This window comes from Geotrypetes seraphini, chromosome 10 (genome assembly GCF_902459505.1).
Source record: "Geotrypetes seraphini chromosome 10, aGeoSer1.1, whole genome shotgun sequence".
NCBI lineage: Eukaryota > Metazoa > Chordata > Amphibia > Gymnophiona > Dermophiidae > Geotrypetes > Geotrypetes seraphini.
Window position 1 is genome coordinate 8,912,338 of NC_047093.1, and position 27,249 is coordinate 8,939,586.

At 47.3% G+C, this 27,249-nt stretch overlaps 1 protein-coding gene across 1 annotated transcript in view; it reads right to left on the reverse strand.

Annotated features, from left to right (window-relative positions):
- Positions 1–1,941: 1,941 nt before the first annotated feature.
- Positions 1,942–27,249, reverse strand: part of KIF19 (kinesin family member 19) — a 122,014-nt gene continuing 96,706 nt past the window's right edge. The window contains exons 13-20 of the mRNA XM_033961262.1: positions 26,368–26,638; positions 24,437–24,558; positions 22,419–22,588; positions 21,839–21,944; positions 18,229–18,316; positions 12,124–12,530; positions 11,770–11,929; positions 1,942–3,165 (exon numbers count right to left, since the gene is read on the reverse strand). Of these exons, the coding sequence (XP_033817153.1) occupies positions 3,023–3,165; positions 11,770–11,929; positions 12,124–12,530; positions 18,229–18,316; positions 21,839–21,944; positions 22,419–22,588; positions 24,437–24,558; positions 26,368–26,638 (1,467 nt within the window). The 3' untranslated portion in view covers positions 1,942–3,022. The remainder of the gene's footprint in view (positions 3,166–11,769; positions 11,930–12,123; positions 12,531–18,228; positions 18,317–21,838; positions 21,945–22,418; positions 22,589–24,436; positions 24,559–26,367; positions 26,639–27,249) is intronic.

A 27,249-nucleotide genomic window follows, 5' to 3' on the forward strand; every position in this document is an offset into this window, starting at 1 on the left:
AACCCTATTTTACCAGTGCCCTGATCTGAAGAAACAGACACCCAGGTAGCCAGGCTGGGCTAGAATAGGGCCTCTTATGTGTCTCTCATGCCTCCCCAGTACACGGAGTGATTCATTCATTGGAAACAATTTCCAAAGAGAATTGGCAAAAGGAAGCTAAATAAAGAGCAGAAACATTTTTCTTTTTCATCTTTTCTATTCACTGTATCTTTACAGACAGAGCTGATGTCTGGCTAGAGATGGGTACAAAGGCCTTGATCCTATAGAATCCACCTAAAGGTACTGTAGGTACTGATATCAGCACCTAATTTAATGGAGTAATAGGCTTAATCGGTGCCTATATTGGCACAATCAGCCTTAATTAAACTTAACTGATTAGGCACTCGAAAAACTAGATTCTATAAAAAGTAGGTGCCTAGCCCGAAGCTCTTACACTAAAAGTGGGTGTGATTAGGTGGCAAATCATTATCATGTTTTTGAGGTAGGTGCCTCATTGTGAAACATTGTAACATGATGGCAGATAAAGGCCAAATGGCCCATCCGCAGCATCCACTATCTCCTCCTCTCCCTATTGGCTAAGGCTCTTAACATTTGCATCTCCTCTTCTTATAGGCTAAGGCTCTGTCCACCTGCATTGTGAGGTCATAGAGCTTTAGGGTTATAGAAACATTGTAACATGATGGCAGATAAAGGCCAAATGGTCCATCCGCAGCATCCACTATCTTCTCCTCTCCCTATTGGCTAAGGCTCTTAACATTTGCATCTCCTCTTCCTATAGGCTAAGGCTCTTTACACCTGCATTGTGAGGTCATAGTGCTTTATGGTTATAGAAACATGTTGGCAGATAAAGGCCAAATGGCCCATCCGCAGCATCCACTATCTCCTCCTCTCCCTATTGGCTAAGGCTCTTAACATTTGCATCTCCTCTTCCTATAGGCTAAGGCTCTGTGCACCTGCATTGTGAGGTCATAGAGCTTTATGGTTATAGAAACATAGAAGCATGATGGCAGATAAAGGCCAAATGGCCCATCCGCAGCATTCACTATCTCCTCCTCTCCCTATTGGCTAAGGCTCTTAACATTTGCATCTCCTCTTCCTATTGGCTAAGGCTCTTTCCACCTGCATTGTGAGGTCATAGAGCTTTAGTGTTATAGAAACATAGAAACCTGATGGCAGATAAAGGCCAAATGGCCCATCCGCAGCATCCACTATCTCCTCCTCTCCCTATTGGCTAAGGCTCTTAACATTTGCATCTCCTCTTCCTATAGATTAAGGCTCTTTACACCTGCATTGTGAGGTCATAGAGCTTTTTGGTTATAGAAACATGATGGCAGCTAAAGGCCAAATGACCCATCCACAGTAACCATTATCTCTTCCTCTTTCTAAGAGATCCCACGTACCTATCCCAGGCTTTCTTGAAATCAGGTGCCTTTAGGTTCTGATATTGGTGCCTAACTTTAGGCTTAGAAAACTCTGGCATAAATTGCCAAGATGTTAGGATGCTGAGTTCCACCTAAGCATAATTCTAAGAGGGGCGCCTAAGATTTATAGAATCAGTGCCTAACTTTAGGCGGACTTTATAGAATCAGGGCGCAATTCAAAAAATTTTAAATTAGCTTCATTGGTATTTTAATTGAAAGCGCCATTAAAAGCTAATTTAAAAAGTGATTTAAAAACATGAGTTAAAGTTATGCGCTGAATTCAGTGTGGGGTCTACTGACGCTTAAGTGGAGGTGCCCGCCAGCGCCTACCCCTGCCCCCATAAAGTAGGGGAGGAGGACAGGCGTGGTATGACTTAGGCATCTGTGTTAGGCTAAGAAAACCCTGGCCTAACATACCAGCAGCTTATGTTATGATGATGCCTACTGGCGCCAAAGTCTAGTTAGATTTAGCTAGGAAAATAATTATAAGGGCCGCACGTTCTGTGGTCAAAATGCCAGCTAGATTTATTGAAATCATTTACAAAAAAAGGAGAACGGGTGCAAAGTGTCCCGTTATTAGCTTAGAGAAAACTGAAATAAATACAAAATTTGAGAAACCTACAGCGAGGTTTTATTGTGGCCCAACTGCCCAATCCCACCTCTGTCCATTCGAGACTCCCAAAGGGCCTTCCTTTTCGTTACAAACTGAAACGTGTCCAGGTGTCCTCTACGAGAACTGAGCGGTTGATTCAGCACTTTAAGGAAAGGCTGCAGGGTGGAAGGTGACTGAGGTGACTGAGGCTGGAGAATTTCCTTTAAGATTCAAGATCCACCCAGTGGTCCGGATTTCCCCGGACATGTCCTCCTCCGGGGGTCCGAATGGCTTTTCAAAACCTGGCACTTTGGGTTTTGAAAAGAAATCGCGTCAGGAGGGGGCATCTGCCTTCCTGCCCGAGAGACAGGCGGTGGGGGGCGGGGCTGAGGGCAGAGCTGGGCCATAACAGGGCAGGGATGGGTGGGCCTGGGGGATGGTCTAAGGGTCCAGACAAAGGACGAGTTGCTTGGTAAGAGGAATTGTCCACAGGCTTCAAGCCAGATGGTAGGAAGCGGGCAGTGGGTTTAGGTTACGTCTCAGCTCCAGGGCTGCTCACTGCTGGTCAGCTTTTCTTTCACAGGTATTTCGGTTTTTCAATCTTCCTTCAGAAGCTTGGTTTGTCTCCTGAGTTCTCAGGTGCGGGAGAAGCTTCCCAGGCTGCTCAATCTGCCATCCTGCTGCCTTGTCTGGCAATGATGAAGTTAATTTCACAGCCATAGGCTGTCCCAATTTTATTCATCCGTCCACGTCTTTCATACTTTAAAAAAGTGCTTGCAAGCCTCTTTGCTATTAATAAAAGCAGCCTTGGGCTCTAAACAGACACCAGTTGGATTGGACCCCCCCCCCCCCCCAAAAGCTGCTGTGGTTTCTCCGTCCTTCTGCAAGATGTTCTGGGATTCTCTGCTGGAGCCGGCTCTCAGTTCTCCCCGACTGTCCCTCTTACGGTTATAACAGCTCCAGAGCCGTTCATGAGGGTGGGTCCTTGGTGCGGCAGCAGGATTTCAGCTCAGTAGTTGCAGGCTCTGCTGTCTTTGCTATTGGCAATGATGTAGCTGAAGCGTTGGCTGGCCTGGGGGGCTCGTTTTATGTTGCTGAGATGACTGAGGGGATACGCAATGCAGCAGCTGTCCGAGTTCACCGCAACGGGTCCTGCCATGAAAACAGAGAACCACCAAATATGAGGACACATGAGGAATGAAGGCCGAGCTTGATCCTGCTTAATTTGCCTCCTGCAACAGTGCGGCCCTGGTTTGACCCTTGCCCTTTATGTCTAAATCATGTATCTGAGAGTGGACAGTGACACTATATAGTGGAGAAGGACAGCGTGTTCAGGCCTGTGGAGGGCGGAGGACAGGTGGCTCCTGGTTGCTAACTTCAGCCCTGGAGCCATGGATTGGCAGAGAAAGATTTGGGCGGAGGGGGAGTGACACAATGTGTCGGGATGTGGCACACTCTTATTACGAACCAAGCCAAGAAAAAGAGTACATGCCTTATGGGAGAAGAGCAAAGCTACTCAACCGATATCAAACGATCCAAGTTTCGGCATCAGCGACACCTTCATCAGGGGACACTGAATCGTATGTTTGATATATCAATAAGGTGCGAAGGTGAACGGAGCTTGTGGCTAGAAACACCAGCAATTAATGCCAGTTTCCTGAGCCACCGCTGGTGTTTCTAGGGAGTTACAATCTTTATTCGGAAGGCCTTGTTCTTACACACATTTCAGAAAGTTGTTGAAATCATCATGGTTTGCAAAAATTTTTAGAGAAGTGAGACAATTGACAATTATTCTGTGGTTTCTCCTAGGACAAGCAGGATGAGTCAGCCACATATGGATGTTGTCCCAACAGCTCCCAATTTGCGGATAAGCTCTCCAATAGCTCAGAGAGAGATATATATATATATATTTTTTTTTTTCTCTGAGCACGTGCAGTGCCCGGGCCCCAGTGGGCATGCCCGAGCACTACCCATTTCTCCCTTCTTCCCTCTAATCTCCAGTCTTTAGTTTCCGCCCGTTCCCATCGGTCGGATTTTCTACAGCTCTCTATTACAACTTTTCTGCTCATCACCTTGAAGATGTCTGAATCATCAAAGAAATACCTGGGATGCAGGAGAAGGATGAATGCACTGGACTCTCATGAATTGTGCGTCCACGGATTGGATCCGGCGCACGAGGTTCCGTGTTGCTTGCATTGTGCACACATGTCTTCGTGAGCACGCAAGCTGACCCCTGCTTACATTGTGCCTGCTTGCATCTGCATGCACGTAAGCCAAACCAGCCCTCCTGGAATGGTGCCCACCTGGTTTCGTGAGCACTCTAGCTGAGGAAGAGGGCACTGAGAAACTCCATGGAAAGGAGTGAAGCCTGGGAATCAGCCTGCACAAGCCAGGCTGATGGGGTATGTAAATTTGGCAGGGGTAAGGAGCCTTCTTTGCCCTGAGTCCCTGCATGCAGCAGCCATCAAGGTGCCTGTATCCGCCTGCTCTGTGAAACTTCTGATAATCTCCCTCCCACCTCCCGTTCTGAAAAAGAAAAAGAAACTTGATGCTTCTTTCCCTCTTGGGGACCTGCAGAGTCTGCAGTGCAGACCTCCCCCACCTCCCTGATAACCTCCCCTGGGAGGACCCTCATGTTGGGAAGAACCTTTACAGCACGAGGAGTCTAGCTTTCACATTAAGCTCCGGAGATCAGACATGGGCAGGGCAGTTGGCAAGCCCACAAGTGTCCCTCCTCCCTGTCTCAGCAACCAGCCATGATGGAAACTGCTGGCAACCAATTGCAGCACAGACTTCCCCTTCCTCCCTGGCAACAGGGGCAGTCCCGGGGAACTCTTCACAGAATGTGGGTGCTGATGTCATCAGTGATGCAGCATGTCAGACCACACCTTCCTAAAGGTGGGGGTTTGAAACTCCTCAGCCTAAGGAGCTGTTCACTGCACTTCAGAAACCTAGGCAGAGAGTGCTTTCCACAGAGTAACTACACTTTTTTGTCTTTTGTGAACCGCATCCATCCTTGAGGTTCTGTGGTCTATAAATGTGATGTAGTGTAATATATCAAACATACGGTTCAGTGTCCCCTGATGAAGGCGTCGCAGATGCCGAAACTTGGATCCTTGTTGGGACTTTTCCATAATAAAGTTAGAAATTGGTTGTTTAGGACAGTGATTCCCAACCCTGTCTTGGAGGACCACCGAGTTGGGAATATGCATAAGAGAGGTCTGTATATAATGGAGGTGCCAGGCATGCAAATCTGTTCTGTGCATATTCATTAGGGCTATTCTGAAAACCCAACTGGCCTGGTGGTCCTCCAGGACAGGGTTGGGAACCACTGGATTAAGATTAGGACCTCTCTCTTGTCTGAAGTTTGTTTGGCACACTCTTATTACAAAATGTGGACTATCCCCTGGATTTTGGAAAGGTTGCATACATCTGACATCTTCTACCAATCAATTTTTGGCTTTAATTGCCACCAATGGATTTATGCCCAAAAGGCCTGGATTCTCAAAACGGCGCCGTAGGTTAGGTGGTGTTAGCAGCCGTCCCACCGTCTAAGTTAATTGATTGAATTAGTTTTAATCAGCACGGTAATTGACCGTGTCATTTAAAACTAATTACTCAATTAAAAAATGTAGACGCCTGCAGGTGGCTTCCATAAGAGCGTCGGAACCTCATCTACAGAGGCGCTCAAGGTCACAGTGGGCATGGTTTTGGCTGGAAGTGACCTTAGGCACCGTTAGTTGCCTCTGTAGACGTGATTCACAAGGCGCTGGTAATGTGGCCTTTAAAACCTTGGCCTACATTACCATGATCTGCAAACGGTGCTGCTCTGTGATTGATATGCGATCAGCCACCACAATAGGAGGCGGCTGCTGATCATGGTGCCATTTGCCGAATCTGGCCCAAAAGTGTCTCGCATGCAACCCAATAGGGGGTGTGACCATGGAAGGAGTATAGTGGGTCCGAGGCATTCCAAAAACTTCAGCACAATGTTATAGACATTAGAATAACCTTATTGGGTCAGACAAATGGTCCATCAAGCTCAGTAGCCCATCCTCATGGTGGTCAATCCAAGTCACTAGTACCTGGCCAAAACCCAAAGAGTAGAAACATTCCATAGAGAATCTCAAAGAATAGCAAGATTCCGGAATCCCAAAGAGTAACAAGATTCTAAAATCTCAAAGAGTAGCAACATTCCACATAGAATCCCAAACAATAGCAAGATTCTGGAATCCCAGAGAGTAACAAAATTCTAAAATCCCAAAGAGTAGCAAGATTCCGGAATCCCAGAGAGTAACAAGATTCTAGAATCCCAAAGAGTAGCAACATTCCACATAGAATCCCAAACAATAGCAAGATTCTGGAATCCCAGAGAGTAACAAAATTCTAAAATCCCAAAGAGTAGCAAGATTCCGGAATCCCAGAGAGTAACAAGATTCTAGAATCCCAAAGAGTAGCAACATTCCACATAGAATCCCAAACAATAGCAAGATTCTGGAATCCCAGAGAGTAACAAAATTCTAAAATCCCAAAGAGTAACAAGATTCCGGAATCCCAGAGAGTAACAAGATTCTAGAATCCCAAAGAGTAGCAACATTCCACATAGAATCCCAAACAATAGCAAGATTCTGGAATCCCAGAGAGTAACAAGATTCCGGAATCCCAAAGAGTAGCAACATTCCATGCTACCGATCCAGGGCAAGCAGTGGCTTCCCCCATGTCTTTCTCAATAACAGACTATGAACTTTTCCTCCAGGAACTTGTCCAAACCTTCCTTAAAACCAGCTACGCTATCCGCTCTTACCACATCCTCTGGCAACGCGTTCCAGAGCTTAACTATTCTCTGAGTGAAAAAAAATTTCCTCCAACAGGGGTTATGTCCCCTACTCGTGGCAGAATTTATACCAGGTTTCAGCGGGTGTAAATCTTTGCGCCCACAGTTGGGCGCGGGAATCAGCACTAAGGCCCAGATTCTCAAAAAGGTGCCGTTCGGAAAGTGCTGGTAGGTGCCTGAATGGCGCCTAAGTTAAGTGTTTTAATTGGCCACGAACGATGCAGTAATTGACTGCGCAGTTAAAAACCAATTAAAAACGAATGAAGGAAAAAGACGTAGGCGCCTGAATCGTATCTGCACAGATGCTTACCGGCGCTGGATGTCAAAAGAGGCGTGGTTATGGGCGGAGCTGATGTTCGGTGCTGCTAAGCGTGATTCTACATTGAAGACAGGCATCAGAAGTGTAGGCCTGAAACAAACCTGGCCTACATTTCTGGTGCTAAAAACAACTCCCCTCTACTCAGAAACAGACACTCCAGACCTATCATTGTGTGGGATAAGTATACCATGTTTTTTCAACTTCACAATTATTTGAATGAAGTTAATAAGCAGTTGAGAGCGTTTTGAGTATTCAATTTGTGTTTTCCCTGCATTGCTTAAGGCTTATAACATCTCCCAATGTGAAAGGATTTTATTTCCAAGGCGAGATTTACCCCGGAGAATTTTCCCACATTTGTTTCACTTCAGGGGCTCTGAGGCTTTTTCCTTTATATTACTTCATACTGGTTTGGCCAAGATGTCTGTGAAGCCCTCGCACTGACAGGGAGTCTGCTATTCATTTCCACTTCATCCTCTTTTTCTTTGGAGTGGGTGTTTTTGAGAAGAAGGGAGTTGTATGTAGTATTTCCTTGTCCTTCCACACTTGTGTTGGTTGATCTACATTTCCGGCGCCCATCCTCAACACAGACCGCGATTCCCACAACGGCACCGTAGGTTGAGTGGCGCGCGACTGGCAGCATTTTCTCAGGTGCCGGTCGATTCCGGCGTCGTTTTAAGAATCCGGGCCTAAGTGCTGATCTATAAAGGATGCCCATCCTGGAGCAGGCAGATGTTTGAGTGCCATTTGCTTAGGGCAGGGGTGTCCAATGTCGGTCCTCGAGGGCCGCAATCCAGTCGGGTTTTCAGGATTTCCCCAATGAATAGGCATGAGATCTATTTGCATGCACTGCTTTCAATGCATATTCATTGGGGAAATCCTGAAAACCCGACTGGATTGCGGCCCTCGAGGACCGACATTGGACACCCCTGGCTTAGGGTTTCCAGATGTCCTGGAAAACCCGGACACGTCCTCTTTTTAGATGAGGACTTTTTTTTTTTCACTGAGAGAATAGTTAAGCTCTGGAACGCGTTGCCAAAGGTTGTGGTAAGAGCTGATAGCGTAGCTGGTTTTAAGAAAGGTTTGGACAAGTTCCTGGAGGAAAAGTACATAGTCTGTTATTAAGATATGGGGGAAGCCTCTGCTTGCCCTGGATCGATAGCATGGAATGTTGCTACTTTTTGAGATTGTAGAATCTTGTTACTCTCTGGAATTCCGGAATCTTGCTATTCTTTGAGATTCTATGAAGAATGTTGCTACTCTTTGGGATTCTAGAATCTTGTGACTCTCTGGGATTCCGGAATCTTGCTACTCTTTGACATTCTGTATGGAATGTTGCAACTCTTTGGGATTCTAGAATCTTGTTACTCTCTGGGATTCCGGAATCTTGCTATTCTTTGAGATTCTACATGGAATGTTGCTACTCTTTGGGATTCTAGAATCTTGTGACTCTCTGGGATTCCGGAATCTTGCTACTCTTTGACATTCTGTATGGAATGTTGCAACTCTTTGGGATTCTAGAATCTTGTTACTCTCTGGGATTCCGGAATCTTGCTATTCTTTGAGATTCTACATGGAATGTTGCTACTCTTTGGGATTCTAGAATCTTGTTACTCTCTGGGATTCCGGAATCTTGCTATTATTTGAGATTCTGTATGGAATGTTGCTACTCCTTGCGTTTTGGCCAGGTACTAGTGACCTGGATTGGCCACTGTGAGAACGGGCTACTGGGCTTGATGGACCATTGGTCTGACCCAGTAAGGCTATTCTTAAGTTCTTATGACTGCCCAGGCTCCTGGATGGACTTTCTAAGACCTGGCGTTTGTCCAGGTTTTGGAAATCCTCTACATGCTCCAGCTACAACTGGAGGGCCTCTGAGCATGCACAGATGACATCACACGCATTTGCGCATGCTTCAGGCCCTCCAGACATGGCCGGAGCTCCTCGCAAAGAGAGAAAGCTTTCTGGGGGCGGGGCTGGAGGGTATAATGGGACGGAGCTGGAGGCAGAACTGGGTGGGGCTAGAGGCAGAACTGGGTGGGGCTAGAGGCAGAACTGGGCGGGGCTGGCTCAGAATGGGGCGAGGCTGGAGGTAAAACGGGGTGGGGTTATGTGTCTGGTTGTTTTGTGTTTTTTTAAAAATATGGTAATTCTACATTTACTGAATCTGGCCATATGAGAAAAGAGAGTGTACTTTTGCCTGACTGTCTTCATATGTGCAAGAGTGATGGTTCACACACCAGTGCACTATCAGGAAAGAATGTATGCTCTGCACACAGTTGCACTTTTTCACGAGTGCACACGCCTTAGGAAAAGTGTGCAGTTGTAATAACATTCATTCTGGCTTCCTATACCTAGTGTCCAGGCCTATTTAGAATTCATTGCGCAGAATCAGCTGCTAAAACATTTTATCCACGATTTAAGGATTAGACAAGGAACACAAAGGGTTTGCTGTATATCTTAAGGAATGAATTTTATGCTTCACTCAACATTCGCTAAGCTGAAGAGTAAGAAAAGGGGACACAAATCATTTCCTTGTACAATTGTCACTGACCATATTTTCCCCCAAACCATAGATATGACACTAATTAAACATTTACGCAGCCCTCCCCCACTGCTGATGAGAGAAGCAGAGGTAGGGTTGCCAGACATCTGGAAACACCCAGACACGTCCTCTTTTTAGGGTTCATAGTCATTCGCGCACGAGACATCAGCGCGCCGACATTGGAGCGCAGACAATTCGGCGCAAGACACCAGCGCCAACGGTTTACTTCATACGCTTTGCGCACCCCCACCCAACAGCAGCGCGAAGAGTATGAACTAAAGTGTGTGGGGGGGTTTCCCCCAAACCCCCCATCAGAGCTCTTTAAAAGTAAGTTTTTCTGCGGCGCGCTGGTGTCTTGTGTCGAATTGTCTGCGCTCCAATGTCGGCGCGCTGATGTCACTGGCGCTTTTGTCCCGTCACCCTTTTTAGAGGACTGTCCGGGCGCCCAGAGGGATTTCCCCCAAACCCGGCAGTTTGTCTGAGTTTTGGAAGTCCCCGACCTCAGGGCCGCGTCTGGAGGGCATCTGCGCGTGCACGGATGTCGACACACGCAGTCCCAAGCTCAGGGGGTGGAGCTGGAGGCAGAAAGGGGTGGGACCAGATGGCCTCTTTTTTTCATAGAGGAAATCTAGCCACCTCTGAGGACTTTGCAACAAACTTCGCTGGCTTCAGTCCTCTCTCTGTCTCTTCTCCATTTTGAGATGAAGACTCAGGGGTATAAGCATAGGGTTACCCGATTTTACTTTAGTAAAATCTGGACCCGCCCCCCCAGGCCCGCCCAGTTCTACCCAGTCCCGCCCCCCATCCCACCCTAGACCCGCCCCAGTATCCTCTCCCTACTGCCTGCTCTCGTCGGGCAGGAGGGCATCCGTGCATGCATGGATGCGACGCGATGATGTCACACACGCCCACACACATGACATCATCGCGTGACATCCGCGCATGCACAGATGCCCTCCTGGCCAACGCAATTTCAAGAAAGCTTTTCAAAACCCGGACAAAGTGCCAGGTTTTGAAAAGCCGTCCAGACCCCCAGATATGTCCTCAAAAAGGAGGCCATGCCCGGGGAAATCTGGACATTTGGTAGCCCTATATAAGCATGACCTACAGAACCGATGGCCTGATGATTTGGTTCATAGTCAGATGCGCGCGGACAAATGGGCCAAGACAAGTGAGTGCAAGACAAGGGAGCGGAAGACAAGTGAGTGGAAGACAAGTGAGCGCAAGACAAGGGAGCGCAAGCCAAGGGAGCGCAAGATAAGTGAGCACAAGACAAGGGAGCGCAAGACAAGTGAGCGGAAGACAAGGGAGCGGAAGACAAGTGAGTGCAAGACAAGGGAGCGCAAGCCAAGGGAGCGCAAGATAAGTGAGCACAAGACAAGGGAGCGCAAGACAAGTGAGCGCAAGACAAGTGAGCGCAAGACAAGGGAGCGGAAGACAAGTGAGTGCAAGACAAGTGAGCGGAAGACAAGTGAGCGGAAGACAAGTGAGCGGAAAACAAGTGAGCGGAAGACAAGTGAGCGCAAGACAAGGGAGCGCAAGACAAGGGAGCGCAAGATAAGTGAGTGCAAGTCAAGTGAGCGCAAGACAAGGGAGCGCAAGACAAGGGAGCGCAAGATAAGTGAGTGCAAGACAAGTGAGCGCAAAACAAGTGAGCGCAAAACAAGTGAGCGCAAGACAAGGGAGCGCAAGATAAGAGCACAAGACAAGTGAGCGCAAGAAAAGGGAGGGCAAGACAAGGGAGTGCAAGATAAGAGCACAAGACAAGTGAGCGCAAGACAAGGGAGCGCAAGATAAGTGAGTGCAAGACAAGTGAGCGCAAAACAAGTGAGCGCAAGACATCTCATTGCACTCAATTGTCTACGTGCAATTGTCCACGTTCTTTTGTCTTGCGCGCATTTGACTTGCCACCGATGATTTACAGGGCCCTGTACGCCTACTATCAGTGCAACTGCTATACTTTCTTTTTTTTTTTTTTTTTTTTGGGGGGGGGTTGCCCAATATTAAAGACTGGCAGCTTATTCCTGGCAGAAGGGTTGAAAGATTCTTCGCAATGCCCACCTGTGTGATGGCTTTGTGGAGGCTTCAGCTTTGTGAGGGGAAGGATTGCTTTCCTGGCCGGGTGGTAGCTTTGCGATGGCGGCCCATTGCCAAGCATCCTGTGCTCCGAGGTGCTCTCTAGTAAACGAGGTCTTGCCACGTTCTTCTTGGGATGTGCAAGCTAAGAATGGGAAATATGGGCAGAATAAATTATTCTCCAATGCACGGAATGAGGAGCGGGAGTTCCGCCACCTGCCAAACAAACTTACCCTATAACGCACTTGGCGCTCAAGTGTGCTGTTGCGTTAACGGACGCTAAGAGACATCTAACTTAAGCACTAACAACAAGCTCAAACATTTCCGGTCTCCGCTCACCCCTTGACCCGTGACCTCGAATGACCTCGATCGTCGCTTTTTCCTCTTAGATTCCAGCGACTCTTCCCTTTTCTCTGGTTTCTTGCTCCCCTTCTTCTTGGTCCGCACCCAGAGGCCGGGGGAATTAGCGCGGGGGTTCATGCCCCGTGATGCCACCATCTCGCCAGTGCTGCTGGACAGGTTGTCTTCGCTGACTGCGTGCTGCAGGGTGGGATCGGGAGGCTGCTTGTGGGCGGGGACCTCCTGGAAGAAGGGGTCCTCGCTTTCGCTCAGTGAATGCAGGGACAGGCTGCTCCTTTCTTTCATGGGTTCCAGCAGGTGCAGACGGTCCGTTTCCAGGACTTTTGAGCGCCGTCGGGCTGCCTTCACGGCGATGCTTTTCGTGCTGGTTAGGATCTCCTTTCTCTCTGCAAGTAAGAGAGAGACAGTTACATAATAATAATGATGATAATAACAGTTTATATACCGCAGCAGGACCGTGAAGTTCTATGCGGTTTACAAAGATTAAAAGAAGATACAAATAGATTGAACTTAACAGGGTGGAAGCTAGTGATAACAGCTCAAGAGATCAGTTACTGAGGGGAAAGTGTTGTACGGGTCAGCTGCCTAGATATTTCAGGAACAGATGTGTTTTTAGGCGTTTCCTGAATTCCCCATAAGTAGTAGGCGTAAGCAATTGTTCTAGGTCCTTACCCCATAATGCTGCCTGATGTGAGAAAAGGTGTTGATGGTGTCTTTTGAGTTTACATCGATGGAGTCAGAGAGACAGTGGGGGAGAGACCCTTTGTCTTTGTTAGAAACATAGAAAAGAGACGGCAGAAAAGGGCCAAGGCCCATCAAGTCTGCCCACTCCATCGACCCTTCCTCCTAGCTACCCTTTGAGATATCGTGCTCTGTTGACTCATCCCCTTAACTCTACCCTCCTAGAGATCCGACCTGGGCATCCCATCTCTTTTTAATATCTGCCACGCTGCTGGCCTCGATCACCTGCAGTGGAAGCTCATTCCAATTGTCAACCACTCTTTCGGTGAAGAAATACTTCCTGGTGTGGCCATGAAACTTCCTGCCCCTGATTTTTAGCAGATGCCCTCTTGTGGTCGAGGGTCCCCAAAGAGAGAACATATCCTCTTCCACCTTGATACGATCAGTGATATATACTTAAATGTCTCAATCATGTCTCCCCTCTCCCTACGTTCTTTAAGAGAGTATAGTAGCAATTCGTTCAGCCTTTCTCCGTACGGGAGATCCTTGAGCCCGGAGACCATCCTGGTGGCCATTCGCTGAACCGACTCAATTCTCAGTACATCTTTACGGTAATGTGGTCTCCAGAATTGCACACAGTACTGCAGGTGAGGCCTCACCATGGTTCTGTACAGTGGCATTAGGACGTCGGGCTTCCGACTTACAAAGCTCCTGCGGATACAACCCAGCATTTGACCACACACAGTGCAACCTGTCACTCCCCCAATTTTTGGAGAAATTCTGCTATCAGGCAGTAGAAATTTACACAGTAGGACAATATTTGAATTTGTAAATTCTTTGGATATATTTTTTTAAATCTTTATTCATTTTTAAAACTTTCAATAAGTGTAACATATGATACAATCATTTTGACTTTATCATCACTTAATATACCATCAAAGTATAACTCACATCAAATATCAAGTATTCCCTCCCCCCTCCCCACCCTGGACGTGTTTGAATAAAGGAAAAAATAATATTCATTCTGTACAATATTTTGTTAGTGGCTCCCAAACATCCCTAAATTTCTTAACATGCCCCTGCCGTATGGCTATTACCCGTTCCAATTTAAAGATTTGGCATAACGAATTCCACCAAAAATTATAATTCAGCCGATCCCAATTTTTCCAGTTTTTCATAATTTGCTGTCTGGCAACCCCTGCCATGATGAGCAAAAGTTTATTATTATTATTAGAAGAGATTTGACTCTTGGCTCTCATGGAAGTACCAAATAACACAGTGTCATATGCAGGGCAGGATTAATTCGTCGAGGGCCCCTAGGCACACAAGTCCACTGGGGCCCCTGCCCTGCCCCACCCCACCATGCGCCCAGGCGGAAACAGGAAGCTGCGTCAGAGGGAAGCTTTGGGCAAGCAGTACCGCTTGCACAATTACAGTTCCCGTTGCCTTTCTTACCCGCGTGGCTTGCTTGTCTTACTTTCTGTCGATGGGGGGAGCCGCGTTGCCGATTGGGAGGGGGATCCCGTGTTACCGATCGATGCTGGAGGGGCCCATCGCCATATGGAAAAAACAATGTTTATGCCCTCCTTCATCGGGCCCCCCTGACCATTTCGGGCCCTAGGCACGTGCCTACTTGGTTAATCCTGCCCTGGTCATATGATAATGCCACCGGATTTTCCGGTAGATTATTCACTTGGCCCCAAATGGATTTCCAAAAACTAAATATCAATGGACAATAGAATAGTAAATGATCTAATGTCTCATTCTCTGGATATTTTAAGCATTCATTTGGAAGACAGTTATGCAGTGGTGAGCCAGACCCAGTATTTTGGACAGGCCCAAAGTTAATGTGGATGGGCTTTTTCTCCTTCTTCCCTAGAGATATTTTAAAAAAACTGTAGGGTTTTTTTTCACCTATCCAGTATATAGCATCTCTCCCCTCTTTTCTCCCCAAGGCAATCCCAGCATCTGCTCTGCTGTTGCTGATCACCACCCCTCCCTGGTGTACCTTACATCATAGGCAGCGGAACACTGCTTTGTTTGGGGGGGGGGGGGCATGAGCTCTACCTTGGCGCACAACCCTCTAAACATCTCCCGAGTCCCCCCACCCACTTCAACCCAGTGCTTTAGTTTTAAATCTTATGTCTGTAGCAATTCATTTCTGCTGCCTGTGTCAGCCCCACAGGCTTCCCTCTGCTGCATCCCACCCTTGCCGACATCACTTCCTGTTTCCCATCCTATCTGGTGGGACATGGCAGAGGGAAGCCAGCGGGTCCAGCGCAAACAGCAGAAATGAATCCTCGCAGGCTCTGGGGGTCACTTGTAAGGTATACTGTGGAGGGACAGAGTTCAGAGACATGAGGACAGACGCCAGGACACCGTGAAGGAGAGAGGGCAGTGTGGTGCTGCTGCTAGGTGGGCCTATGCTCACCCAGGCTTACCCGTAGCCATGCCAATGCTGTAATAAACAGGTTGCAAGCAGTGCTCCCACTAAGGACTGGACGGATGCATGCAAATTGTTTCATATATGAGTGAGAAGCAGTGCTGTAGTGAGGGTGATCGGCATTTAGGGCGGTGGCCCCCCTCCCTGCCCCCCCCTGCATGCACTCCCCCCTCACTCTCCTCCAGAGTATACATATTTCGGCCTTCCAGTCTCTTCTCATACTTCTTTTGCTTCCAACCCCTTACCATTTTCGTCACCTTCCTCTGGACTACTTCAAGTCTTTTTAGATCCTTCGTCCAAAATTGAGCAAATGCGGCCTCACCAATGACCTCAAATCCCCAAATGCGTTACTCTGCTGCGAGCCACAACTTCAACATGGTTCCTCGCGACCGCGTCGGCTCTCCCGCTGATGTCACTTCTGGGTGCCGTGCATGGGACGTGACATCAAAGGGAGACCCGCCGGGGTTGCGAAAAGTGCGTCGAAGTTGTTACTCGCAGCGGTGAGCAGTTCGAGGTGCGGGGGAAGGGAAGGGGAGCGCCCACATGGCAGGGGGGATCGGGGAAGGAGCAGGGACGAGGGCAGGGAAGGGGCGCCTCTCACCCTTGCTACGCCAGCGTAGATGCCTGATTAATCTAGGCCCCTAAATTGGCTAGACACACTGAGTTAGGTGCTTAACCTTAGGCGCCTTAAAAAAAAAAAAGAATTGGGGACCTATTAGAGCCTGAGTGTCCAGTGAGAGTCACCCCACTGTAACAAGAGCTGCCTATCACTGATATACTAAGCGGGGTCATGGAGGCAGAATGCAGCTGAACCCCAGTTCACGCTGTCATCTCACGATTTGGCCGTGCTATTCCCTCTTCCTAAGGAATGCTTGATAAAAGCACCCTGAGGTGTGGGTTCAAACCCGCACTGCTCCTTGTGAACCTAGAAACAGAGCAATATGATGGCAGATAAAGGCCAAATGGCCCATCTAGTCATTTAATCCCCCCATTGCCCCAGGGACATTAGATAGATTGTGAGTCCACCAGGACAGACAAGGAAAATGCTTGAGTACTTGAATACATTTATATAAACCATTCTGAGCTCCCTTGGGAGAGAAGTATAGAAAATAGAATAAATAAGTTCCACGTGCCAGGCTGCCTGGATTTATGCAGTCATATTCAGCGCAGGTGCCCGGACATGGCCCACCACTGAATGTCAGCGCATAATTTAGCTGATAGCAACCAGCACTTAAAAAAAACACTGACGACTGCTGGCTGACTATGAAGGGGGGGAGGGGGGAGTGCAATTTATGTTGTGTCATCCAAATTATTCTTAGATTACTCCGGTGATAGGCTCCGGAGTAATCTAAGGAAATACTTTTTTACAGAAAGGGTGGTAGATGCACGGAACAGTCTCCTGGAAGAGATGGTGGAGACAGAGATTGTGTCTGAATTTAAAAAAGCCTGGATAGGCACGTGGGATCTCTTAGAGAGAGGAAGAGATAATGATTACTGTGGATGGGCAGACTGGATGGGCCATTTGGCCTTTAGCTACCATCATATTTCTATAACCCTAAAGCTCTATGACATCACAATGCAGGTGAAAAGAGCCTTAGCCTATAGGAAGAGGAGATGCAAATGTGAAGAGCCTTAGCCAATAGGGAGAGGAGGAAATAGTGGATGCTGAGGATGGGCCATTTGGCCTTTATCTGCCATCATGTTTCTATAACCATAAAGCTCTATGACCTCACAATGCAGGTGTAAAGAGCCTTGGCCTATAGGAAGAGGAGATGCAAATGTGAAGAGCCTTAGCCAATATGGAGAGGAGGAGATAGTGGATGCTGCGGATGGGCCATTTGGCCTTTATCTGCCATCATGTTTCTATAACCATAAAGCTCTATGACCTCACAATGCAGGTGGAAAGAGCCTTGGCCTATAGGAAGAGGAGATGCAAATGTTAAGAGCCTTAGCCAATAGGGAGAGGAGGAGAGAGTGGATGCTGCGGATAGGCCATTTGGCCTTTATCTGCCATCATGTTTCTGTGTTTGTATAACCATAAAGCTCTATGACCTCACAATGAAGGTGTAAAGAGCCTTAGCCTATAGGAAGAGGAGATGCAAATGTTAAGAGCCTTAGCCAATAGGGAGAGGAGGAGATAGTGGATGCTGCGGATGGGCCATTTGGCCTTTGTCTGCCATCACGTTTCTCTGTTTCTATTTTGGATAGCATTTCTGTGAGTAGTGATCTTGCCTTTTGCGCTTTGGTGATAATGATGGGACATGTACAGAAGATCTGGTAACGATGAGCTGACTGCATAGGTTGCTTTGTCCATTTGCCATCATCTTCTGTGTTTTTATGTTTTCAAAATTACTACATCAAGCAAACTTTGTCAAAAGAAATCCAAGTAATTTTGGAATAAGTTTAGAAGATACATTTGGAAACTGGAGTCGATAAAAAGACAGGCTTTTGGAATGGTTTTCTGTTTTAGATTTTTGTATTTGAAATACAGGTCTCCCTCCATATTCATGAGTTATTCATGGCTTTCCGCCTCCCAGACCCCACCCCGCCTTAAAGTCCTGGTGGTCTAGCGGTGAAGCAGGGCAGGAGTGAAAGACCCGATCCAAAATAGTTGTCATGAGTTCTTGTGGCAGCCTCGTGAGACCATGGAAACTCATGAGACTGCCACAGGAACTCAGAGCAACCATTTCTTATTGCGACTTTCATGGGGTGGGAGCATAGGAAGATCTGCCCCGGAGTCCAGGGATGAGACCTAAGGTTTGGAGGGGCCCTAAAGTTATTCGTGAGGGGGTTATGCCCCTAACCCCTACACATATGGAGGGAGAAGTGTACTTAGCTATAGCTGTATTTTAATATTTTTTTTAAACTGCTTAAATACATTATGATAAGCAGTATATAAAATAATTAATCCAATCCAAATTTTAAAATAAGATACGCACAGCCAGAGGGATTAGCATTACCTTTCCGTGTCAGAGGAATCTCGGCAAAGTTCTCGCTGCTCTCAGGGGATGAGTCTGAATTGCTGATCAAACTCCTCCGAGGCGGGAACTGGCCATATAAAACAGAAAGTGTATTTAAGTTCTCAGATAAAGTGGATTAAAAAAACCAAGGTGTAGGAACAGCTTGCCTTCCTAGTCAACAGGGTGATCTGCAGCTGTTTTAAGGAATAAGCGTACTTAGATCATCTTCCCAAAACTTATTAGTTATTCCATCTTTAAAAATTATAGGCACTCGTAGATTAGATATGTTTTCGGTCGTGGGCCCCCAATGGTGGAATTCATTGCCCCAATACATAAAAATTGAAAAAGACATTCCCTCTTTTAAGAAATCTCTGAAAACATTTCTTTTTAAAAAGATTTTTAATACATAAAATTTTTTTTTTATTTTTTAAATAAAAATTTTTCGTTTCAAGAATTTTACTTCCTCCTCAATGTTTTACCCTTAAATGTGTTTCTTATTATAAGATATGTAACTTTAACCTCCCTTCCCTTCCAATTGTTGTTGGTCTTGTCTAATATCTAGTGTTTATATATTTATTGTATGTTTTTTATCTTAACTAATTGTATTTTTATGTACATCGCTTTGTATAAAGATATAGCGATTTATCAAATATTTAATAAACCTTGAAACCTTTAAAGAAAAGCCCAGAGAGTGAAAGTTAGGTTATGTAATATGCAATTTTAGATCCCACTGAATCCTCATTAATTAGACTTCTAGGTAGATTACAGGCTACATTATTGTTACATAGAATATGTTGCGTTGAGCAGACGTTAGTTTTTTAGCCGGCCGCGGGGGTTAGCACGGGATGAAATGTCCGACGTGCTAACCCCGCTAGCATTGCTTGATCAAAGGAGCCCTTAAAGTATCATACAGTTAACCTCAAATCTTCTTGCTGAGGTTCTGATGAGCGCATAACCAGAGAATGATGTGAGGAAAAATGTGTCCCCATCCCTGGGAGCTCAGTCCTCGTCCCCGCAAACTGTCTGATCCCACCCACACAAGCCTTGAATGGCTGTGATTTTATACTGAACTTATTTTATTAAAGTATAAAAATAATATTCTGTACAATTGTCATTTTATAAATCACATATAGTAGAGAAGAAGGATCAACAAAACCATTATCTCCTGTCCCTCTCACAAATGTCCCCTCCACTATTGAGAAAACTGAACAAGCCAAGTTACTACAGAATGCTTCATAGGAAAATCATGGCAGGAATAGTGTTCGGGGAGTGCAACTAGGGCAACTGCCCCCCCCGGAACAGCCTGTTAGTGGGCTTTGTGGTCCCCAGCTCTATCTAATACCAGCTCTGGCAGGATACACATTTCAAACCTGATATATTCTAATCACAAAATAGAAAATACATTTTTTGTTGTCTGATCATTTTATTTTTCATCTACTCATTGAAAAAATATGACCACATCACAGAGGCATAGCACGACTCACACTGGCTCCCGATTCAAGCAAGAGTACACTTCAAATTCAATTGCTTACTATTCAAAGCTGTTAACGGAGACAGCCCAACCTACTGGAACAACCGACTAACCCAATCCACCTCAACCAGACACAGGAGAACCCACTCACTATTCACACACCCGCCATCCAAAAATGTCAAACGAAGAAAACTATATGACAACCTAATGGCCACCAGAGCAGCAAAACTAGACAGACAAATCACCAATCTGCTGTCTTTGACCACAGACTACAAAATCTTCAAAAAAGAAACAAAAACCCTACTCTTCAAAAAATACATAAAACCAATCTAACACAACCAGTTCCTTCCCAAGCTCCACCTACCACACTGTCTACTCCTATCAAATCAAAAATGTTCAAATTACCCAACACGTATTACCTTAATTTCTCGACAATTCTTATGTAATCCACCTATATAGTAACTTCATGACAACTCTTATGTAATCCACCTATATACCTTGAAACTTCATGACAATTCTTATGTAATCCACCTATATACCTTGAAACTTCATGACAATTCTTATGTAATCCACCTATATACCTTGAAACTTCATGACAATTCTTATGTAATCCGCCTTGAACCGCAAGGTAATGGCAGAATAGAAATCACTAATGTAATGTAATGTTGATCTCAGGATCTGTTTTCTGTTTCCTTCTATCTTTTCTTAACAAACTTGCCAGGGTCTCCCCCCCCCCCTTTTTTTTTTTTTTTGTAGATCTCCCCTGTCTTTCATTCTCTTTCTTCCCTCCCTTTGCTGTGTTCAGTATTTCACTTCCTTCATCCACTTGGTTCAGCCCTTCTCTCTGCAGGCCCAACATCTCTCTCCTTTACCTCCAGCTCCAGTTACCTCCTCCCCAACATGAGTCCAACACCTCTATCCCTGCCCTCCAGTTCCAGCTCCCCTCCCAACATGGGTCTAGCACCTTGCAGGTCCAGTCCTTCTGTCTCTTCCAGCCCCAGCCTCCCCCAAATGGGGCCAGCATCTCTTTCCATTCCTTCTAGCTCCAGCCCCAATCTCCCTTCCACAGCCCCCCAGACCAGATACCTCTCCAGCCACCATCTGCCTTCCACTCAGCCCCCAGACCAGTTCATAGCAGCAGAATCCCACCCCTAGCAAGTCCAGCAGCTCCCCTAGCAGCAGAATCCTCCCCTGCGAGTCCAGCATCTTAAAGTTCCTCCTGAGCTCCCCTCTCAGCCCATGCCTGTTTTACCTTTAACTCAACTGCCACGGAAAACCATTTTCAAAGGCCTGCACCAAAGTCTTCCCTATGCCGAGTCCCTCGCTGATATAACTTCTGGCTTCATGAAATTGGAAGTTACATTAGCAAGGGACTCGGCAGAGGGAAGGCTTCGGAGCAGGCCTTTGAAAATTGTTCTCCGTGGTGGCTGAGGCTAAAGGTAAAACAGGCGTGAGCCAAGAGGGAAGTTCAGGAGGAACGTTTAGGTGTGCCAACTCACATGGGTGTGGGGGGGGGGGGTGGCTGCTGGACTCGCAGAGATGGTGACCTGGGTGCAAATTTTTTTAACCAGGGAAGCGAGACCTTTTACCACTCCCACAGGGTGGTAAAAGGCTTTGTTCCCATTCTGGCAGTAGACATCCCAATTTTTTTCCATCCCTGTGGTTAAACTGCAGTCCACCGTGGTTTGCCGCAGTGTTCAGTCTCTGTGTCAATCTCTATGCATAGCTTCAGCGACAAAATCTGAATGCTAGCTCAATCTGCATCTGTACCTCCCTGCCAATCCCAGGTCTTCTCATCCTAGAAGTACCAGAGCTCTCCAGTTCTAGAGGTTCCAGACTTTGTATCTCCAGAGCCCTCCAGTTCTAGAGGTTCCGGACTCTGCATCTCCTGAGTCTAGAGGTTCTGGACTTTACATCCTTGATCTCTGGTCATCCAAGAAGTATTACATTCTGTGTCCCCATAACCCTCAAGTTCTAGAGGTACCAGACTCTGAGCCCTCCCATTCATCCTAGAGATTATAGACTCTGTAAGTCCAGTCTCTGGCCCTTCCTCTAGTCTGCTCAGTCTCTCCTATGAAATGAAGCAGTTCTCTATTTCCCAGCCCTTTCTTCTCCCTTTTGCCATGGGGCAGTACGTACTTCTTGGGTTGCCATCCCATTCACGTGGATAGGTGGTGGGGTCATCACCTTGGAGTTCTTCATTCGTCGCGCTCGGGGGCTGGTCTGGAACACTTTGTGTGGTTCACTGCAAGAATGGAACAGTTTGCTTCAGTTTAACACACTTCCTTTGCACTGCACTTTAAAGAGGATACACAGAAGGAAGCCACTCTGTCCAGAGCATAGACCTTGTGAGATAAGTCACAAATAGGTTAAGGGCAGGGTTACCAGATGTCCGGGAAAACCAGGACATGTCCTATTTTTAGAGGACTGTCCGGGCTCCTGAATGGATTTGTCCGAGTTTTGGAAAGCCCCGATAAGCTTCGGCCACATTTGGAGGGCCTCTGAGCATGTGCAGATGACATCACACACATTTGTGTATGCTCCAGGCCCTCCAGACATGGCTGGAGCTCGTCCATAAGAGAGGAGGCTTCGTGGGGGCGGGGCTGGAGGCGGAACGGGGCAGGGTCATGTGTCTGGGGTTTCTCTAGGTAGAGGACACCCTTCCATTTGTTCCAGTACAGAACCAGGGCTGCCTTTATGGGACACTGGAGCCTCTTACCTCTCAGCATCAGAGATGAGGGGTGGGAGGGTGTTTCGGCGACAATTTCTGGCCAGGTTCTGTTGATTTTCTGAACTGAATGTTCTTACGCTCTCCTGGTCCGAGTCCAACTCCAGCACTGTCTCTCCTGCAGTGAGCTGAGGAATCGGTGGCAGCGAGCTGGGACTGTCCTGGGGATGTATACAACAAAGGGTTAACTCCGGTCTCAGCCTCAATCCCCTGCAGCCAAAAAGCTCTTTGATTAAGCTGGTCTCAGGTTCCTTTTATCATTAGGCATTTTCTGATGGCCTTCAGTGGGCCGCACGTCCTTTTAAAAGATCGGCAAACAACAGAGACTCTTTTAGGGTTGTTCACAGAGGGTCTAGCTCAGGGGTCTCAAAGTCCCTCCTTGAGGGCTGCAATCCAGTCGGGTTTTCAGGATTTCCCCAATGAATATGCATGAGATCTATTAACATACAATGAAAGCAGTGCATGCAAATAGATCTCATGCATATTCATTGGGGAAATCCTGAAAACCCGACTGGATTGCGGCCCTCGAGAGGAGGGACTTTGACACCCCTGGTCTAGATCTAGAATGTTTCATTGTGGCCAATTAACTGTGGTCGTTTCAGTGCGATGAACTGGTTGCAATGAATCTGATTCAGCGTTTGGGGGGCAATGACCCTCACACCCTCAAAATTAGACCTCCAAGCATTGGCCCTGGAGCAGCAGGCCACAGAGCGAGGCTGGGAAGCAGGCAGCAGTAGCTAGCAGAGTGCCCAGGCTCTGGAGGGGGGGTGGGGGTGGGGTTAGTAGATGCTGCCACTGGAGCTGCTGCATCATGGATGGCAGTGGCTGGCAAGGGGCCCAGGTACTGGGGTGGGGGCTGGGGCATCTCTGTGGCGGTGGCTAGCAGGGAGCCCAGGTACTAGGGAGAGAAGCTGCTGCTGGAGCTTTCAGCTGCTTGGCGCATCTCTGGGGCATCTCTGTCTGTGCTGCCTGAAGCCCAGCCTCCCCGTAAAGGGATGATTCATCACAGCCGCGCTGAAGTGTCCCGCGATTAAATGGCTGCGATGAATCGTCCCATTCCGTTCACAGACTTTAGTTTTCTCCAGGAACTGGTCAGATACTAGAATGCATTTCACTAATAGAAACTACTGGAACCAGTGCTGAAAGGGGAAGAAAACGTTTGGGAACTTGATCTTCCAAATAGCTTCAACGTTGAGGAAAGACAGGCACTCAGCTTTTCAGGATATCTGCGATGGATATGCACAAGTATATTTTTAAGGACATTATGTCTCCTGCATTTCAGGCATCCATATTTTCTGACATTGCATCAAAGCAAAAAGCCCACTGCCGAATGTTATCACCCATCCAGTTTATCTGCAAAACCCCGTGACCCAGGAGGAACAATAGTCATGTGACAACCACTGACTTAAACAATGGTCCTATCTGTCCTGTAAGAAGCCCAGCTTTACCTGAATGAGCAGTGAAAAGTTGCTCAGACAACTGAATGTGGAGAAAAGGGAGATAGATAGGCGGAGCCTTAAGTGCATGGGCCAATCAGAGCCTTAGGTCCTCCCCAGCATATCCCAGGATGCACTGGGGAAGGGAAGGCCCCGCCATTTTGAAGAGGTGGGCCTGCTATCTGGAGGGAATAGGCATCCCTCTGACCCACCTTGGACTGAGAAGTATGGGGCTGTGGGGAGTGGGGGGGCATCACCGGTGGCAGGAGGGAGTAGGCATCCCTCCTACGGGGGGGATGGGGTCCCCAGTAGCGGGAGGGAGTGGGCATTCCTCCTGTCAACCTTTAATTTGGGGATTGTTTTTTTTTTTTTACTGTGTGGGTGTATTCTGTGCATCACCAGCAACTCATCACATGCAAATATAGCGACCCTCCACAAACCTCATTTGCATGCACGGGTTTTTGAGAATGACTTGTTTTTTGTAAAATGTTATATTTACACCTGCGACAGTGGCCCGTTATGAGAATCTTCTTCTTGGTCCCTTTACTATTTCGACACACACTGGGTAGGTACCTTGAATGCTTTGGATGTCAGTTTGTCAATGATTGTAATCCGGTCCAGGCTGCCGTCCTCCGTCTCCCTCAGATACACCTGGTACAATTCCTCCAGTTGGTGTGGCACCAAGAGATTGTGATCTAGACAGAACAGGGTAGAGATAGTGAAGAGCTGACTCTTCAAAAACACCCCAAAACTTCCCCCTCTGAAAGCAGGGCCTGAGTTGTGTCATTGAGTTTAGCAGGCCTCGTGTTGAGGAATGTCTCCTGGTTCCTCACAGGGGAACTCAGAAAGCCATGAATGCTGCGTCCTTAATTCAACAATATGTGTTAATAACATTTGGAAAATGTGCTTTGGAAATTGGAAATCAAAATACCAAATTCTTCAGAATTATCTTTGGTTTTCCTGACCAAATATAACCAGGCCTTGGAAGAGATACAAAGAGCACTTTGTAGATGTGATATGATCTATGGAAAGAGGCCTAGTTTTCCCCGTGGGATCTCTCTGTCCCCGTCCTGCCCCTGCCTCATTCCTGCAAGCTCTCTCCTCACATGGGATCTCTTAAGAGAGAGGAAGAGATAACGGTTACTGCGGATGGGCAGACCGGATGGGCTGTTTGGCCCTTATCTGTCATCATGTTTCTAGCTGTACACGTCTCGAACACTTTAAAATCATACGTGTTCAAGGCTTGTGTAGTTTAAGGCAGAGCTTCTGGGGACGGTATGGGGACAAATTTATCCCACTAAACACTACACCTAGGGACCAGGGTCGGTTTAACTCAAATATTCAACTCAAATCAGAACCCTACATGGAAATAGATACACCCTCTGCAACACGAAAAGGCCTCAATCATACTCATTCATCATCCACACAGGTTCTTCTTCACACAGAGGGTTGTGGACACATGGAACGTGCTCCCAGAGGAAGTGGTCGGGCAGAGTACGTTGCGGGGTTTCAAAGAGGGATTGGATGGATTCCTGAAGGATAGGGGGATTGAGGGATACAGATAGAGGTAGATAAGAGTATGGAAAGAGTATAGATAAAAACAAGGGGGCTATAGGGCTAAATCAAGATAACATGACAGGTCATGGACCTGATGGGCCGCCGCGGGTGCGGACTGCTGGGCGCGATGGACCTCTGGTCTGACCCAGCGGAGGCAAATTCTTATGAACCGCCGCAGTAACAGGCTGATTGGTGTATGGCAACAGGGGTGGAGCCTGTGAGAGTTTTTCAGTGTGTTACTGCGGCGGTTCCTTGCGCCAGTAGTGATCTGTGAAGTGAAATGAAATGCTTTGTTTCAGTGGCGTAGCGAGGCTGCGAGGCACCCCTCCTCCATCCTTGTCTCTGCCACCCCTCCGCTCCTTCCCCGATCCCCCCCTTCCCTTCCTCTAGTTGTTCACCGCTACGAGTTAATGACTTCAACATGCTCCTTGTGACCCCGGCGGCTCTCCCTCTGACACGGCCGTGAGGAACACGTTGAAGTTGTTGGTTGCATCGGTGGATGACTAGAGGCACTGGGGAAGGGAAGGAGGTGTGCACGTGGCGAGGGGAGGAGTGGGAAGAGGCAGGGGGGGCGGAGATGAGTAGGGGTGCCAGCGCCCCCACCAACACGGACCACCCCCCTCGCACCACCCCCCTTGCTACACCACTGCACTGTTTTAATCTGAAAAACTACTTATGGGAAAAGGAGAGGCAGGTGTCTGTGGGACTTTTCTGTATGTAGATTCCTACACTGTAGAAACTGGCGCAAATTCACTGTAATGGCTGAGGACTTCAGAAAAAGCCTCTAGTGTCTGTCCCGCCTGCCTCTCCATGCATGTAAACCCCAAGATACTGCAGTGATATGGGCAGTTTCAAAATGTTGCCCTTAACGTCTCACTGCGGCCATGAGTTTTGACCCCGCTGCGCAGTGTGGAGAACAGTGGCCATGCTAGGCTGGCGGACCGTACCACTGATGATCTGTCGTTGCCGCTGGATGATCTCGGCACACAGGCTCCGGTGCTGCTCAAAGCGCTGTACCACAAAGTCCTTCTGTCGGATCATGTTGTCCTTCAGCAGGGCGTTGGACTGCATCTCGGTGTTCTCTATCTCCAGCTCATGCACCTTGCATAGCAGGGTCAACACCTCCCGCTGCTCTTCGGAGCTGATGCGCCGGGGCAGGATCTCCTCCAGTCGCCTGGCCCGGGAGCGAATATCCTTCAACCTCTTCTCCAGCTCCAACTGAAAGAACATTCCAGAGAGAACAAAGCAGTAAAGAGTGCCTGGAAAGGGCCTTTGTCCGTCTCTAGGCTCCTGTTACGAAGGTGCGCTAGGGCCTTAATGCACGGAATAGCGTGCGCTATATTGCCGCACGTGCTAGCCGCTACCGCCTCCTTAATGTCTAACTGGCACTTCCATGTGCGAATGTTGCAGTTCACACACAGAAGGGCTGGAGGTCTATAATCTCAGGAGGAAGTTTTTTCAGATTTTTTTAAAAATTAGATCATATGTGTATGTAAATGTGTGTTGTGTGTTTTTATGTGTAATTGTATGTCTAAGATTTCTTCAAGATTTTCGATTAGCATCACCTCATTTCAAAATGAGAAAGAACATTTTTTTTGGCTTTGGAATAATCTCCTGAAAGAAATTAGGTGAAAATGAGCTATAAAAAAATTCAAAATTTTGTTGAAAATATATTATTTTAAACAGGGCTTAGATCAGGGGTGTCAAAGTCCCTCCTCGAGGGCCGCAATCCAATCGGGTTTTCAGGATTTCCCCAATGAATATGCATGAGATCTATTTGCATGCATTGCTTTCATTGTATGCTAATAGATCTCATGCATATTCATTGG